Genomic DNA, 19,307 nt, shown 5'->3' with positions numbered 1-19,307 from the left:
ACAGTAAACTCTTATCAGAACTGTCCCCTGTTTTTTCACTCAGTAGGCTAGATAGTGTTTAACCATTTTTTATTATGAGGCCAACAGGATTTTTTTTAAATGAACAGGTATTATGGTATTGATCAGTTGTAATTGGTGTGTGCCTGACTGTAAGTGATAATTAGGTGACTAATTAGTTCAACAGTCAGGTGTGTATTACAAATTAGGCTACTAACATGAATTAATATGTTTTGATTAATTACCCATCAAAATCTTTCTCTCCATAACACAGCATGGCATGCACACAAGGTAACACAGGAAACACAAAAAGGAATATTCGTATATGTATTGTGTCCTGTATAATGTATCTTTAGGATTGCATTACGGGGGACATACTGTAACAAGATTGTTATTTGTTCTCTTTATTCACTTCCTTGTCATTAAGTTCATCAGAAAACTATAAAAGTCCCACCATGCTATGACTATAAAGTGATACTTTTTTTTACTTTTGCTTTTAGGCAGAATATCTTCTCTTGTTGGAAAACCAGTCTGGTAACTCATTGTAGGAACTCTATAAAATGAACACAATGGGACTAAAAGATAGAGCAAAACATACAAAATGTTTATCATAGTTGAGCCGAGCATCTGCAGGTCTTACTACAAGGGCTTCAAATGTCTTGAAAAGTGAACCATGTCCAAGCAGCTTCCTTATCAAATGACATTCTCCCTGATATCTTGTTTGTCCTCTTCTGCCTCTGCCAGCGATGCCGAGACAAGATGGCAAGGTTGCCATAGTGACAGGAGGAGCTAGGGGAATCGGCTATGAGGTAGTCCGCCACATGGCCAGACTGGGGGCGCATGTTATCATAGGTACAGTAACGAGCACCACGACACTGACACGCTAACAGGACTCAGGGCAACAGATGCCACCTTTGACAGGATGTATGCACATGTATGCTACTGAGAGGTTGACTTCCATTTGTTTCCAATGTAACACAACAACTATAAACAACACTATGACGTTAATAACCTTACATTTGTGCATTCTTTTAAAGTTAGCATTTTACATTAAAAGATGTCATGCAAAAAGAAAACAAAAGAAAACCAATATGGAAAAACACCAAAAGAACATGCCTGTAGATAAAAGGAAAAATGGTAGACTCTACACAGTTAGGGAGATGATGCTTTATAAGTTGAGAAACTTTTTGCTGGTATAGTAGCAAACATGACAAAGCAATTTGACAGAGTACTTGTCATGCAGATGTGAAAATGATGGCAGAATTGCTGTCACAGAATGATGATGATGCTTCAATCACTGCGAAACAGGCTGAGATTAGTCTGCGTATTTACGCTGCAGACAAACTTGTCAGGCTGATAAGAGGACAGCTGAATTTCATGGTTCAGACTTTTGATCCTTAACAAGGAGGAAAAGGCAATTAGTGAAGGGATGTTTTCTTGGCTGACAAGTGAAGAAACAGGACTTTGTAATTATCATCACTTGAACAACTAGCTATTAGTTACACATTATTTTTGTATTAAAAAAAACCCACAGGTGCTAGTTGTGAGTGTCAGATGGTCCAAAATGTAGTTCATACAAATTTGAAATGGCAGGAAAAACATTTAAGTATTTCAATTAAAAAAGACAATTTCTCGTGTCAACCAAAATATATTTGAATGAAATGATCAAATTAGTTTGTTGCCTCCTGGTGTTGAAACAGATGAGGGTGAGTTTGATTTTCCCTTAAGCAATATGCCATGCTGTCGTTTTAAAGAGCAGCTGGCTGGTTTAAAAAGGAATATAATAAAATAAAAGAGAGGTACTGGTAGTTGCTTTAAAAGTTTACTTTGCTATAAAAGTTCTTTTTATTTGATTTTCTCAAATGCTGTTAAAAAAAATAACCCTGAGTGTAAAGTGTGGTCCTTGTGGTCGTGTCACTGAGATAGAAGCACACAGATCCTCCTATGATACAGAGGGTGCTGCGTATTGAAACAGTGAGTAAAACCTCAGCTAAAAAGTGTCAACAATATGGAAGGAATCCCGCGTTTGTTCTTTCTTAAAAGCCTGTCACTGTTAGAGATCCTTGCTGAGCATCATACGGTCAACAGCGCATTCAAATGCCTCTTGACACCCCGCTGATCTGTCAGAAGGTTTGGAATCACATCAAAACAGTTTGTTTTCATCTTAAGAGAATGTGTTTGATGCGCCGCTGTGTGCTGGTGTAAAGACTTCTTGATGTGTGATGTTAAAAGGCTGTTATAAGGCTGTGTTTTTAAATGCAAATGTAGGATTATGAGAGGCTTTTTTTGCATAAAACAACAAGATCTGATCATTTCTTCATCAATTATTTATTAATATACACTTTGGCAGATACATGCAAAACACTCAAGTCTTAAAAGGGAATTGGCTTAAATCCTTTAAACCTACATTTGCATGTGTTTACTGCGTATAGTCCGCTGAATGAACTCGCCTTTTCCCCAGTGTGACTACTGCATATCTTGTTCCCCCTTTTGTTGAAGTTCCACTGAGTACCTACTTATCAATGTGGTGTCCTGCAGATCTCACTCACTCATCCTGTAACCCCAGAGCCTCTTGTTTTAATATGTTGATCCTACACCTCTGATGTCTCCCCGTCTTCCTCCTTATTGTTATGCAAGCTCAAGGCTCCATCTGTGATTAACAGTTCAGATTCCTTATTTTGTTGATTCCTCCAACCGAAGGCTGTGAAAGTGAATCATTCGAGTTTATCGATGAATCTGTAAATAGTCTTTTTTTATTACCAGGGAATCTGTTTTCTCACACAGCCTCATCTGTTTTCATATCTGTGCATGGCCTCTGTTGTTGGTAACATCAAATCATTTTAGTGTCGTTTTCTTTGCATATTTAGGGCGTTTTCACATTTGGCATGACTGTTTTGTACCGTGCCGGCGCATGATTGCTTCCCCCCCCGCTGGTCTCTGTTCACATTAGCAACATCGCTCCATGCCCGAGTGCTCTTGTGTATATTAACAGTCCAATACAGCAGATGGCAATACGCACATAGTTGGTTTGCAAATCCGCCAGAGTCCATCCTGCTAACTGTGGATGTGTTTGTTATTTCTGCGACGCCAACAACAAACTCTCTTCCTGCTTTCACATCTACCGTGCAGCCCAGACGATGAAAACGACCTGTGCTGCGCGGATACGACGATTTTTTGAAGCGACCAGAGCTGTTTAGAATTTCATCAAATAGCGGTCCACTTCCTTGTTTGGGCATGGTTGCGTTCACATCACTCGCGGACTAACGGTACGGTAACTGAGTACGGTACAAATACAGTACGTTTGTGTTCACACTGATCAAATTTACCAGATTTTGGGGTCAAGCGTAGTTGGATCCTGGCCCGCGTCCCCTAATGTGAAACCACCCTTAGACTCTTACAGGAGGAGCCTATAGTTGTACGGGAGTGGCACATTCTGGGTGTTTTATTGGTGCAAAAGGAGCTTTCTCTGCATCAGTCATATTTTCATTTTGATTTGTGCTCGAGAGTTAGTTACAAATCGGCTTTGACCTTCACAGATAATCAATGGGTATGATGTGTTGCAAACAAGGAAAACAAGAGAATCATGTTACACCAATACGTATGACTTAAACATGCATGTCATGGACTTGATTCTTTTCTAATCTTCTGATCACTCAAAGCGCTTTTTAAACGACATTTGTCTGATTCACACCACTATCATAAACTGATGGCAGAGGGGGCTTTAAAGTGCCAAACCTCCCAACAGTTCTATTTTATTCACATGCAGTCACACACTGTTGTCTATGCAGCACAGCAATTTGGGGCTCACTGTTTTGCCCAAGGACACTTCAAATGTGGCGGCAGGAGCCAGGGTTTGAACCCCCAACCTTTGGGTTTGGAAGAGGAGCGACTCTACCACTGAGGCACATGTCACGTTGTTCATGGAAAGTTGTCTGGTTTTGCTTCACACTCGGAAACTTGTTGCACTTGCTTGAGATTGCAATCCACAACTTCTTACACAGAGATGCAGAATGATATTGGCAAGTCATGAAAATCCACAGATAAAAACATTGACATTAAATAATAGCATCAGAATAGAAAAAAAGACAAACCTCATTACATTCACCACAAACTCTCAATATTTCCACAAAGTGCACGTTTTAAAAAGCAGAAGGAATTTTGTACACATGTAATGCCTAACTCTATTCTCTTTTGACGCAGCCAGAATCAGTTCAGTTTTGATCAGCACTGACCAGCTACAAGGGCATCATCAGAAGAAGATACTAAACTTTCTCTCTATACATTTATCAGATTTAAAACAAATGTTTTAGGCTGGTATGATGCGAATAATGGAAATGACACAGCCCAACAACTCAAATCACATACAACCCTGATGGTGTAACATACTGGATCTAGTTACATTCGGGTGTTTGATCTTCAAATGTCCTGTTTTGGTTTCCAGTGTGATTGTGCCCAGCATCATCAATGGAACAGAACTTCAATGGAACAGCGCTATCTAAAACTTTTTGCTTTAGCTTCTCACAGCTCAGTGACTTTTGAGCCGTACTGCTAGTGAATTCTCATGCTGACAGAAAAACAGATTTCCTTCCTGTTGCTTTGCTCATATCAGTGATGCTGGCTGTTAGGCAGTTAATTGTTGTAAGAACCGTCTAAGTTCATTTGTCATTTGTAGTTTTATAATTTCACCTAGATGATGTGCGTGGTTATAGCCCAGCGCTGGTTTCTACCTTCAAATTGTCATAAGTCTTTCCTCCACGCGAGGAAAACTTCAACCTGAGCGAGGAGAGAGACAGAGAGAGAGAGAGAGAGAGAGAGAGAGAGAGAGAGAGAGAGAGAGAGAGAGAGAGCAGCGCTGCAGTCCTGCAGTCCTGCACTCGCAGAGCAGACAGTGACATTCTTTGCCTCACTTGTGTTGTACCTTCCCAGCTGCCTGTGTGCAGCTCTCTGTTGATCAATTTGTTGAATTTGTGCACAAAGAGTTTTATGACGTGCGTGGCCGTTAATATAAGCGTGTGAAATAATACAATACGCTCACGATTATAGTTAATTGCACCCGGGATTAGTGATAGAAATAAACCGCCATATACTTCCCCTTACAGATCATTTACCCATCTTTGAAGATTTTGATACCACGGTGTAGGAAATGCTTGCTAACTGCAGCGTAATGAAATGCAGCTGTCTGAAAAAGAAAAACCCCTTTACAAAATACCAGCTGTAATGTTGTGTAAAAAAAGTCTCCATCAGTGTTTCCCACAGAATGACAGTATCTGGACGCTTTCTACACTCACACACGCACACTGTGCATTTCCTCTCTTAATACACGCAGTAGCCTCCCTTGCCCTGCCTCTGTCTTTATAAAACCCTTGTCAAGTTAAATGCAAAAACACAAATGTTTACCTTCTTCATTTTTTCTTTGTTCTTCTTTCAAGGAATATTTAAGGATACAAGGTTTCAGGGCCGGAAAAATCTTAAAGACTTTGCGATCATGTGCCAGATTAAAAGACTAAACAGCTGGTTGAAATAAGCTAAATTAAAACAATTGAATAACTGTCAGAGAAAACAGCCTCCTTTAGTCTTCTGCCAGATGTTCATCTTGGATGGTTCGTCGTGTGTTGTTTGTGTGTATTGTAGTTTTTGGAAGGAAATCCTCATTATTGGACAAGTTCATTACGGTTGTTACAACATAATCTTTTTAAAAAAAAAAATCAGATTTTGATCATAACAGGGTTTAAAATGTTTAATTTATTGAAAGAAGTTGATAAGATGAAAAAAAGACTCAGTAAAAAGCAAACGAGAGAGAACTCAGGTGGAGAGGAATATGAGGGAGAAGCAATGTGTTCCATATTTAAATGAGATTGTTACCACTACAAGACATGTCGCTGAGAATTGTGAATACTGATACTGACCTATTTAAAGTCAGATAGTAAAAATAAATGTTTCGGGAGGGTGGTGGGGGCTTCATTGTTTTTTCAGAACAGTCTTCTTCCTCTTCTTGCACATAACATCAACATGTTTTCATGCTCGGTTTCCAGGGTGACGCTGCATTTTTCATTCAGCTCACAAGCCTTTAAAACTTTGAAGAAAACTCTGCTTTATTCATTCTGTGTGTACACTGGGAAGTCAATGTCAGGGTATCCTTGGAAACCGGTTGCAGCAGAACCTTAATGAAACTAGAGGCCTACGTATAATCGGACAAATGAACTGCGTACATGAAGACATGCTCAGTGTGGTAGTCCGAGGTGATTATTTGTCAGCTTATCCCACAGGAGGATGTCTCCATTAAAATGTCTCTACATTAAGATAATTCATGAAGTGAGAATATTTATGGTAGAGTGGATCCCTCTCTGCTGATGGAGCTGTGTGAAGAGAGATCATTGTTTGAATGATAATGATGCCTTTTGGAATTTTTGATGTTAGTAAAACCTAAAGACACTTCAATTGATTCATGTTTAAAAGTCTTTGCAGCTACAAAAATGTTTAGGGTGGAAAATAGAAAAAAAACCACAACAATTTAGATGGATTTCAAGAGCATAGCATTAGGATCATAAAAGAAGAAACAAATCAATATCAGCCTGCATGCATTTTGTGCAAAGATACACTGAAATTCTAACCAGAAAAAATATAAAAATGTAGAAGATAATAATGCTAAATGTTCAATACAAAAACAAATTTGCAGGAATATGAATATGATATGCTTTTCTTTGCCGGTAATTGTATATAATAAATGTTACTTTTCAGACATGGACACAACAGTCATTGTGGAATATTATAACTAATTAATACCAACCCATTAATCAGTTTTAACCCCCCACTCCCCCCCCCCCCCCCCTTTAAAACCAAGGAAGATTTTTGTTGTTTCCATTCTGCTTTTTGGACATATTTCTTTTTTCATGGCAAGGCAATTTGTAATTCAAATATCTCATTAGATTCTTTGTCTCCTTCTGTTTCCTAATCAGTGCAAATCTAACATTTCATCAAATCATTAATGAAGGCTAATGCCAGTGACAGAAACGACCTTTGATAATTTAACGCCTGACTTAATGACTTTACTCAGAAAGTGCCATTACATCAGTCTTATATAACACGTTTGGATGTGTGGGTTTGATGAATTGAACCCAAAAGGAAATTATCTTCGTCCTCTGCTACAACTGAAGAAAAAGTCTGTAGGGGCAAAATTTGAAATGCATCCCTGAGATGTCAGTCAAACTGTTGTTGTTGTTGTTGTTGTTGTTGTTGTCTATCAGGTATACCCTGGGAATTGTGCATATTCTTTCACAAGAAGTCACTTCAGGGATCGAAAATGACTGCCTTCCTGGTGCCAACCATAGACTGAAATGGAAATATTCATGAACGAAGCCTGAGTGACGTCAGCCATCTGCCACTGCAGGGGGCTCTGGAGACTCATTGGCAGCCGCCGCCATGATGGAAATCCTGTCTCAGCCTAACTTTCAGTCAACCTAACAACACGCTGAGGCGGGTGTTAAGTCTCTCCCGTCGGCCCCGCCTGCCTTTGTTTAGTCCGATTCAACGGTCGGCGCATTTGGTGACAGGAATCACTCTGATTGGCTGTTCAACTAAGCAAATCAGTGCACGAAAAAAAACGAAAGTGGCGAAAGCAAGTAGACGACTTTTTATCAGACATTACTCTCAATTGGAAGTACCTATATTACGAGTGGTGAGAGACAGTGATGTGAAAATTGTCTCCTCGTATAATAACGGTTTATATATATATATATACACACACACACACACACACACACACACACACACACACACACACACACACACACACACACACACACACACACACACACACACACACACACACACACACACACACACACACACACACACACACACACACACACACACACACACACACACACACACACACACACGAGGACAGCGAAAAAAAAAAAATATATATATATGCATTCTTCTCCGTCCTCGTCCTCTTCCGGTTCCCCCATTTAAAGAAAATAAAAGATAAAACTGTAGGATATAAGTTTTAATTCACAAGCACTTGTACATGTAAGGGGCAATATGCATTCATTCTGTAAAAAGGAATTACAACTCATGGATGAAGAGAACAACCCTCCATCTGTTTATGTTCCTTCACAGAAAAATCCTAAGAGAACACTACACGTCTAAATCCATCAGTCTGCTCTACCCTATCTGAATAATAACAAGCTGGCAGCCTGGAGCTATCTGCACTCCCTGATCATACAGTTATAGATAACAGAACATTAATCCCAGAGCCTGACGTTCTATTTATTTTCTGACAACAAGCATGCACATGCAGTAACACACATAACCTGTCTCAACTTTCATGAGATGTTTCTCATTCATCTCTCTCCAGGCTAAATGAACCACAGCTTAAAAAAAAAAAAAGATTGTCAACCAGATCTGATTTTAAGGCCAAAGGCTCTGATTCTGTTAGTTCTTTGTTTAGTCACTTTGTCACGATGTTCCTTATGTGTCCCAAAATCTGTCATGTATTAAATTCCCAGAGTATACTCTACATCTCCCAGTCAGTTACTCTCATCATAGGCTCCTAATTCTAGACCCATGTCTTACTATATTTTTAAAGATAATTTAGGGGGATTTTTGTTTTTATTTGATAGCACAGCTTAAGAGAGACATGGAAGTGAGGGAAAGAGAGAGTGGGCGATGACATGCACCAAATAGAGGACAGTGAGTCCATCCTGTTATTAGTGTGACTAAGACTGTAGCCTATACATGGGGCATCTTCTCCACCCACTGAGCTTAACTCCTATCCTAAATCACTTTTTGTGTCTTGGAAAACATCTTGAAGCCTCTAAAAGTACCAACAGTACATTTTGCATCTAAGGACAACAACAGATTTAAAGGTTGATATATGTTAACTGAGCTGTCCATTATAATGTTTCTTTGGAATTGAAGGAATAGTATGGCATATTGGAAAACATATTAAATCATCCTTGCAATATTGCGGATGGAACATCAAGAGCAGAGCCAGAGTCAGAACATGTAGGCCAAGCTTAGCATAAAGACTGGTGGAAAACTGACTAGCCTGGCCGCTGTTTAAAAATGACCCAAATACCAAATGGATGGTCTAGTTGGCAAAACCCCCCAATTTTTATTCAGATTTATTTTACACCAAATCTGACTTTGTTAAAACTGTGGTCATGCATTTAATATTACCTACTATTTAGAAGAGTGTTCAGGCTGCTGCTTCCCCATACCTTGATTTACTTACAAAGTAAATCACTTCTACTTGTTTGAAGGTTAAAAAGGCTGTTCTTGTTCTACTCCTTTATGTTGCATCAGACCTTAGACAATGTTTTACAGCTAAAATATATTTTATTTGCATGCAGGTATGAACTCTATATGAACAATAGGAGCTTTCCTACCATCATGCCTAAAACTAAAACCTATGCATACTGATTCCCTGGCATCCTACACTGTAAATGTCTTATTGGGGCACCGCTTGGCCCAGCAGTTAAGTTGTGACACATGTTCAGAGGCTACGATCCTCCAAGCAGGTAGCCTGGGTTCCAGTCTGACCTGTGACTCCTTTCCCACATGTCGTTCCCCCACTCTCTCTCTCTCACTCGATTTCCTACATTATCCATTGTCTTATCAAATAAAGGCATAAAATGCCCCAAATAAATTAAGAAACCAGAGAACTTTTTTGTATTGATTGATGAATGGCTGTTTGTAAAAATATTGCCCCAAACTGTTTCCAAGCCTTAAATCACAAGTGGATGTGATTTCAGGGTATAAAATTTCAGATATAATATATAATTACATTTTTTTGTGCCTCAAGGTCTTTATTTAACACTCAGACATAAGATTAACGTTGGACTTATTGCAGGTGGGTCTATATGAGGTGTTTATTAAGATTCTCTTACTCTGTCACTATCCATTTGTTCAGCTGCAACAAGATTATTTAGCTAATTTAATCAGGGCAAATTTTTCCAAAAATATTTAGTAGGCAAATTGATACCGCAGGGCTTATTTTTAATCAGTGGCTATTTTAATGGAGAGCTTTTACCCAAAGCAGTTGTGCAGAAATGTGTTTTCAATGATATGCAGTGTTTAAAGTAGCTTAAGCAGAGAAGCCTGTTGAGGAGAAATCATCTGAATATATCTCCATATATATCTCTAAAAATCTCCATTTTCCAAATCATTTGGTTTTTGTTTTGTTTGATTGTGCGTTTTAGTGATGCAACAATACATTCAGCTAAGTACCTCCATGTTTTGGTCACAGATTTTGTCTGGCCAGGGCCGTTGGAGTTTAGTTTTGTTGGTTCCCTTTTCCATTCTTAAGAGGTTTAGGCAAATTTTAAAGGAACAGGTTGAGAAAAACAAGGCTATTTTCTTTATTCCAAAACGTTTTCTTTATTTTACTTTGAAGTAAAAACACTTTTTAATTTATACACATTCCTGCTGTAAAGTCTCAGTGAAAAGAAGGCAGCGTTTACGTAGTGCCATGTAGACCCTCTGTACAAATAGGAAGACATTTCAGTATTTTAAAATAAACATATTTTATTTTTCCTTGACTTATGCACAGAAACTTGTCGAAAAGCGTGGCTTTTTCAGTGTATGGTCTCTTTGTTTCAAACGCTCAATGCCGAAACCGAAATGTCCCCACACCACTGATTTGGAAGACGGTGATGCTTCCTTATATTGCTGTCTCTCCTCACTGCTCACCATGTAAAAGTAATGTGTGGAATCTGACACCAGTGTTGTCACATAGTGATTTGATATTTAGTAATGGCAATGCGTTTTCTTCACCCCAGTGCTTGGACTCACAGGCACAACACACACAGCCAATTTGTAGAGAAAAACTATGCATGGAAGCTAGTTGTATGCAAAACCTAAATAGTTAAATTCACAAGTGCATATTGAACCGTGGATGCCGTACCAAATGGTTCAATATTAAATTGAGAGCTGTTGCATCCCTAGTGCGATTTGTGTGACCCTCATGAGTCGTGACACATCAACCTGAAGAGCTGCATCCTTAGCCTCAGTGCATCAAGGTAAATGATGCTGTGCCCTTGAAAAGGCCTCTGTGTTAATCCAAGATTAGTGTGTCTGTGTCTGTGTGTGTGTGTGTGTGTGTGTGTGTGTGCAGACTGAAAAATGAGAGTGGACTATTTGTGTGAATGAGTTTGGATAGAAAGAGAGTCTGCATGTGGGTGAACTATTGTTCTGTCATTCACTCTTGATTGATCCCTTTATCAACTAATTGTCTTTGCTAAATGGTGGGCAGTGAGCGTATAGGTCAGTGTCTGTGTGTATTCACCTCTTAATCATCCTTAGTTCCACACTAGAGGTGTTACCTTTTTGTTTTTTTGTCTCCCTTACTTTCCCTAAGTAGGCAGTAGCTCAGGCCGTAGGGATGAGAACCGGAGGGTCGCTGGTTCAAGTCCCGATGCGGACTATAATATGGAAGTCCTGAGTACTGCAGAGGTGCCCTTGAGCAAAGCATTGAACCTCCACCGTGCTCCCTGCGTGGCAGTGTGTAGCAGCCCCACTCTGACATCTAATCCAATCCAATAATGCATGTCCTGTGTGTGTGAGAAGCATGTCTCTAAAATAACCGAGTGTAAACCAGAATTTCCCTCAGGGGATTAATAAAATATATCAAAATCAAAAATGAAACCATGATGAAATCATAAGGTTGAGGGACGCAGCAGCATGATCACACCTAATGAAACAGCAGAGAGGACACTTCATGGAGGCAGATGGGGTTTGACCTTTGAAATGCCTAGATCTGTTCTGTGCGCCTTTGAAGATTCTATTAAAGTAGATTTTGATTTATTGAAGGTTGGAAGTGAAATTAACAAAGATTAATTGATTAGCCAAACGGAAACAAAATGGTTCAAAGAAGTTTCTTAGCTCACTCTGTACTTTATATACATGTATATCTAAACACATCAATCCATATTAGTACTAAGACTGTTACTGAAAGATTGGTTCTCAATAACTATTCCTAATTAATATACAATCTGCTTTTAATTCACCAGCTCACCGACTATCGTCTACTTGCCCTTCCTCCAAGATGTATGTCCAAGTGTGTACGCGTCTTTTATAAATGAGACCCTAAGAACTGTTAGATGCCATGATCCCCCTTCTATTTATTGATTATTTTTCCTTTCTACTTCTAAAGATCGGTCCAGTGTTTCCTATGGTAATGAAAGGAATCACTGAAGCTCCTCTCCTTGGCCTTTAGAGAATTCAAACAGCTCCTTTAATGGCTCCCACTTCAGTACTTCCTCTTACTTTCTCTTAGTTAGTAATGTTTTTATATATATATATATATATATATATATATATTTCTAGTTTCCCTTTTTTTCCCCGTACGAGCTTGGTTAATTTGATTGCAGACATTTCCTGCAGACAAAAAGTCTGTGTGTGTGAGTCAGAGTGAATGACTGTATCCTCTATGAGGTCATCTCAGCTTGTTAATCTAGTGTACTATAATTATCTAAATAAAGAAACAATTCTGCTCTTTCTGTAACTCTAACCTGTATATTTTAACATACACTAACATGTGTATTTAACATGCTTTGTTTGTTTTAAAGAACACAGGAAACTTATTGGCCGTGCACTTCATGTTTCTGTACTAAATGAGTGGAAATCCTTCTTGTCACCTCAGCTGATACTTTGTGTATTATTTCTTGTTCATACTATTTTGAGTTCACATCGCTCTGGGTGACTGGACACCCCAGCTATTGTGAAAACATTACTCTGTCTCCTGGATTGCATGAGTCACATATGCACTTCAGATAATATCTAGATCATTATGGGAGTACTGCTCTGGAGATACTTTATGCAGTGTGCAGCAGACATAAATTAGAATATAAAAGTCACTCTCTTCCTATTGGCTTGAGCTGAATTTTTCGGGAGAATATGATGCTGTGTTCTCACATCAGCCCACTCGGACTTGCTGCGTTAAAAAATATTAAGGGTCTGGCTGGAGAAACTCCGGGTGAAGTCCGAGCAAAAATTTGGCTGTTTGCGTTCACAAATACAGCTCCACCGGCTCCAGGTAATCTCCAGATTTTTCAGGAGATTTCCGAATATGTGAAAAGGGTTTTAATGTTATTTATCAACAGGCTCACATTTTTTCCGTATCTCATACATAATTGATGGTATGATGAAATATATATATATTTTCTAAGTATTCTACAGCCTTTGAAGCTCTCGAGCTCTCCCTGAAGGGCTCAGTAGTTATATGAACTCCTCATTGAGTGTAAGAACTCTTCTTGGAAATATGATTTTAGAGAGATGAAAGAAAATCAGTATTACAAAAAAGGAAAATCTCTATTATTTTATTTAAAGGCTCAAAGGCTTCGTCAGCCATTGTTTAATCTGTGTGTGTGTGTCCTTCTCTTTCAGGTGGAAGGAATGAGCAGGAGGGTCTGGCAGCCATCAGGAAGATCTGTGAAGAGTACAAAGAGGCCAAAGGTAGCTTTGCAAACATGTCGGAGAACACACAAATAACACACAAACACTTGCAGGTGTGTACTTGTTTTTTGTTTGCCAGTGTTAGAAGATAAAGGGCAGAGCGGAAGCAGTGTGTACCGCAGGCTTGTTTCTACAGTCTTTACTCGGCACACGCACATAATTGCACTCTTGCAGGTAACACACACACAGAGACACCCAGCACTTTCATGCTGGCTGTACAATATCAGGGGTGTTGATGCACTGTAAGGAAGGAGGAAAGCCTATAGGAGCAGAGGGGATGAGGGAGGAGGGGTAGAGACAGACATGAAAGGAGGCAGAGGGGAGGAGAAGAACATGACAAATGGGCAAATACGGGACGATATAAAAGGGGAGAAGAACGAAGAGAAGGAGGTGGTGATGGAGATGGGGGGGGGGGGGGGGGGGGGGGAGACAAATGATAGCAGCCAAGAGATTTATTACTTCATTGACTAAAGCTTACAGGGTTCTCTGTAACTCCCATGTTGAGAAATTGATTCGGCTGACCTTCACAGCACCATAAATTCAACCATAGTCTCATGACCAGGAGGCCTCATAAGTTATTCTTAAATGTGGCAGCCTCGAGTCCTAAGCAAGGACCGTCAGTTGGTATATACTTCAGTGGTGATACAGAGATTTTAAGTCTTAAAAATATCTGGTACAATTTAATTTTTGACTAACAAGACAATCAGAAATGTGTGCTCTCTTTATTTTTTTATGTATAACAACAACTATATTAAAAGTAACAAAACATTTGGTTACCAGGGTTTTCTTTGTTTTCTCACTCAGTTTTCACTGAGTGAGGTATCTCACTATGGGAAGTGCCATCTGGAATGGCCAATCACTGAAGCTCCACTAGCACCACGTACTGTATTTCAACTGTATTTCTTCCACCTGCTATACAATGCAAGCAGGAGGGCAGTGCTGTGATACATTACTCAGTTTTCAGAGAACTGGGGTTACCCTGGTAACCAAACAATCTCTTTCAAACGTCACTATGGAAGTTATAGCCTACTTCTAGATTGCATGATCCGAAGCCCACAATACTTTGACCTAGGAAAGTACACCGCAAATGCTCCCCAGGGACTAGCAGAAGGACCAGCACTAAGGACAGAGTGCGCTACAGAAGGCTCTGTCACATCCAGACAGTAAAACCAAATAGATGTGTGTGAGTGGGGGGTGCCCAACTGGCAGCAGTGCATATATCATTCACTGAATTGCCCTTAAACAGGGCCCATGAGGTGGCCATCGCTCTAGTGGAACGAGCCCATATTTCCTCCACTATCCAGTGAAACAGACTCTGGCAAGACAGAGCTCAACCCTCTGCGAGAAAGGACACAGAAATCTGAATGCTCCCTCTAAACCCCCTTGTCCTGTCCAAATAGATGCACAAAGCTCGAATGGGACAGAGTATATTTAGCTGCCTCTCTCTCTCTCTCTCCTTAGGAAAAAAGCCTGAGGGGTGAAAAACAAAAAAACAAGCAGCTTCACCGTGGGGCAGCTATAAGACGACTCACTGACCTTGGGTACAAAAACAACATGGTTAGGGCACAGCATCACTTTTTCATAACCAGGATGAGCTGGATGAATACACAGATGAGGCGTGTAGCTCACTTATCTGTTTGGCTGAGGTCAGAGCATGTAACAGTATAGCTAAAAGAGCTAAACACTCGGGGTGTGGATGAAAAATCTGACCGCGCATCTGTGACACTAAGTCTCTGGCAATAGAAGCAACAATGCTCGGCTGTGTCTGAGACGAGCTCGTTCTGCCATCTATTGTCAACTGGGCGAGTTTTGGAACCACCAGAATTAAAGACAGCTGCTGTTCCTTCTGATCAGTACAGGAGCTGTGAGGCTAAGGGGGATGAACAGTATGTTTGGCCATGGATATGCCAGCGCGTCCATTCCCAGCGGTGTGTCATTGTTTCTTAGTGAAAAGAAAGGAAGACAATGTGCAGAGATCTACAGACTCTTGGATGCATCTCTCCTACACCAGGTGAAGCAGGCAAAATGTATCCACTCGTCCTTGTGACAGAACAGCTTGAAATGAGACGGAATTGATTTCAAGACCTAAAAACTCTGTATTCTGAGTGGGAAATAATGCGCTATTGACTTGATGACACAGAATACGAATACAGAGGACAATCTCACTATAGAAAAGAAGGAATACATTTTTTTCTTTAAGTCAATTTGATCAAAATAATTGCATAACTAAAAGCCAAAACAAAATAACAGGACTTTTTTATATGTTGCTTGGAATTTTAGTAGCTATTAGCATCCAGATATCAGCTTTTGGTGGCTTAAAATTTTAAAAATAGCTTCATTTTTAATCACTTTATATTAACAGTAATTAAGATAACAAGAGATTATGCATCAGCTTAATTAGAAAATGTGACAAAGAGGAATGATTTAAAGCTTAATACCAGCAGCAGTTTTCATCCACAGATCCCTCAAAACTCAACCAACTGGTCACTGGTTGCTTGTTCTTCCACATCCATTTGCTCATTTTACCCAAGTCACTACTTGAAGAATTACTAAAAAGTATTTGATTTTAGATCAAGTTTACACAAATGTTTTTGATAAAGTTGTTCCCAGTAATGGTGACCAAAGGCCAAGAATTGAAAAGTTGTCTTTGTTGCTTTCATACATTGCAGTGATGACAAAGCTGTGTAAATAACAAGAATGAGAGATTTTTATTTGCTTGTCCAAACTATTTCTCCTCTCTTAAATATTCAGTGGCCTTGTCTTGTCATTGAAAGTGAGTAACAGAAAGAACGAACGTGTAGTCTAGAGGAGGAAAGGTTCATCTACTGAATCCTCAAATTTTGCTTTATTGACTCAAAGTGAAAAAAAAAAAGTCTGACCCCCGCCGGGTGCTTGCAGAAAATGAAATTTCCTTGTACTGTATAAACGCTGGTAGTTTTTTTATGGTTGATTAATGAATTAGTCATTTCAAAAAACATCATCAGCATATCACCTTTTAAATGATGAGATCCCACTGAATGAATTGAATGCATTGTTTAATTAACGACATGTCTAAGAAGTCACACTCCGGTGACTAAAACACTGAAGATCAGATAATGAACCTGCTCTAACTGTACGTGTTAGGACTTCATTCATTCTCATTGACTTGTGCTGACGACAGGTCATGTATGATACTGAATAAAGCACTGCCTGATGGGAGAGCAAGTCTCGTTTAGTCTTTCATGGCGTTGCAGTAGAGAGCCACAGAAAGCTGGCTGGCTGGTCCCTGCTTGTGTGTAAGTGGCTGTCAGGTACAGAGACAGCGGCCGTGTAGCTGGTGTCATTGAAGTCGATTTCCCCGGACGAGGCCGTGGTGGAATTGATTACTTCTTTTGTAATTGGCAGGCGCTGAGGCATAGGGGACAAGGGGGGTGTGTGTAGCCAGATGCCTGTGCACTGAATGAGAATGTGTTGATGTGTGTGTGTGTGTGTGTGTTCCGATTTGTTTGAATAAGACGGTAATGGATTCTCATTAGTATGTGAGGCAGGAGCTTTAAACATCTCTTTCTAACGCCCTTTGGCATCCTTCCTAGTGTTTGCACATTGTCTCTTATAAGAAATGGGAGACAGCTTATAATACACATTCGACCTGCAGAGGCTAATTTTTAAACTGGGGACCAATGGACATTTTTAGAGGTCCTATGCAATTTCAAGGTGTCATCATTGATTAAAAACTACTTTTCTAGAAAGTCTATAAGTTTTTGGGAGTATTTGTGCCATTTGAATGGTAATAAAATATGTTTTTATTGCCTTTTTTGCACTCTAAACATCTGTTGGTTTGCAACAACTGTAAAACTATGTATCACAGGTCAAGGAGCATCAGGTTCCCAGAGCCTATCTAGTAGAATTAAATAAAACATAAATCATTTCAGACACTTATAACTAAGTCTGTCACTGAAATAAACCTACTCACTTAGCTTATAGCTATCTGCTCTGTGGTTTACTTTCTTGTGCAACAATCTTTCTACGTTAAACTGGCTAGCGGGGAATCTGTCCTTATTGTTTACAATTCTACAATTCACTTAGCAGACGCTTTTATCCAAAGCGACGTACATCAGAGAGTAAGTACAACACAAGCAAGGATCTAGAAAAAAGGGAACAATGTCAGTAAGAGCAAACGATCAGCTTTGAGTCCGATTGGACACACAGGTGCTGACAGGAAGTGACCAGAGGCAAAGCACAACATTGAGGGCAGTTCTTGAGAGCTCTAATCAGTATAGAAACCATCTTATAAGTCGTCGTTATCAAAACCATCGTCACAACCATCATCATCATCAATAATATGGAGACCATCATCATTAAGTTAGTAGGTATTCATGAAAGAGCTGGGTCTTTAACTTTTTCTTAAAGGTGCAGAGGGACTCTGCAGATCCATTGGAGTTTGGAAGTTCATTCCACCACCGGGGGGCGACAGAGGAGAAGAGTCTACAGAGTTTACATCTGTTTGTCTTTACAGAAATTGCTATTTCGAGAAATACATTTGTTTGATACTTGAAGCTTAAAAGCTTTCCTCCTCAGCTTCCCTTGTAGACCTCTTTAACTTCCAACAGTTTGATAAAGCCAAACATTTGAATATTGTCAGAAGGGTGAATGACATGTAACACAACTGCGACACAAAGGTCCTCAAAGTGTATTCAGTCACTCTAACGCAAGACATTAGTAGAGGTCTGCCAGGGCCCTCTCAACTTTTCAAGTTACCTGTTCTCCTTCCCGTGTCCATGTTGGAGTCAGGCTGGCAGAGGGCCAAACTAAGAGTGATAAAAAGGGAGGACAGATTTAGTTTGTATGAAAAAAAGACCCACTTATGATAATAGGATGTGATGGAAGGGCATATTCCCTTCGGGTTTTTAAATCTAAATATTTATTCTAGACTAAAATACCTGTTGCAATGGGATTTTGTATTTTAACAAATACTTTGCAGCCCTAGATATTAGACTGTTTTTTTTTTGTGTTTGTAAACATGTGAAGAGATTTTTGGGTCCATTTAGTATCACGCCTGATGTACTCGAGGGGCCTTGCCTAGAAAACCTCATGTACAATCCTGAAGCAATATGCTAATGACTTTAGACTGCAAGTGGGTGTAAGTTAATGAGGCTTAAAGCATTTTGCTTTACATCATAAGCATTTGCACACACACACACACACACACACACACAAAGAGTATTTCTGTTATTTGGCCACAGGCAGAAAGTCCTGTCCACTAACTTTAGTCACGGTGCACTTGAAAGTTACACTTTTTTGCCTCAAACCATAGACCCAGATTAACAGCGTGAATCAGGGCAACCTGTGTGTGTGTGTGTGTGTGTGTGGAGGTCTGTGTTTGTCAGCTTAACACACATACAGTGTGTGACTGATTTAGGATACCCAGCTGCTCCCTTCTTACAAAAACTGCTGTTATTTTATCTAAGCTCTCTCACACCAACTATCAACAATGAAAGTCACATTTATTAAGAGTATTCATAGAAGTTATTACACATTCCAGTATACAGTTTCTCACCATTGCAAAACACAGTTCCTGAAAATAGGGCTCTGTTTGTCAATCCCCACACAGACAAGCCAAATCGGTTTATACGTAAATACAAAAGCAATGAAGCATTGTGTCGGTAGAAATGATCTGTATGGTTTTTAGCAGGACACAGTTCACAGAATAAACAAGCTGCATGTTGTTCTTCATGTTCAGGTGTTGGCTTTAAAAAGGTAACCTGCAGAGACAAAGCTCTTTTACTGTGTTTTTTATGAAAATTAATACAGTGCTCATGTATGCAGACACTAAAAACTGTGAAAGCTGACACTTGATCCAGCAGTGATCAGCT

General features: G+C 39.6%; 1 protein-coding gene across 2 annotated transcripts in view; it reads left to right on the top strand.

Moving 5' to 3' along the window:
• LOC109985372 (dehydrogenase/reductase SDR family member on chromosome X) overlaps nucleotides 1–19,307 on the top strand; it is a 55,600-nt gene that overhangs the window by 14,711 nt on the left and 21,582 nt on the right. For both annotated transcript variants that reach the window (XM_065961894.1, XM_020635676.3), the window contains exons 2-3: nucleotides 742–849; nucleotides 13,387–13,455. In XM_065961894.1, coding sequence (XP_065817966.1) covers nucleotides 744–849; nucleotides 13,387–13,455 — 175 coding nt within the window. In that variant the 5' untranslated portion in view covers nucleotides 742–743. The remainder of the gene's footprint in view (nucleotides 1–741; nucleotides 850–13,386; nucleotides 13,456–19,307) is intronic.

The sequence above is a fragment of the Labrus bergylta genome, chromosome 13 (assembly GCF_963930695.1).
Source record: "Labrus bergylta chromosome 13, fLabBer1.1, whole genome shotgun sequence".
Classification (NCBI taxonomy): Eukaryota; Metazoa; Chordata; class Actinopteri; order Labriformes; family Labridae; genus Labrus; species Labrus bergylta.
The sequence above is the reverse complement of the archived record's forward strand: the minus strand, read 5'-3'. Positions and strand labels throughout refer to the sequence as shown.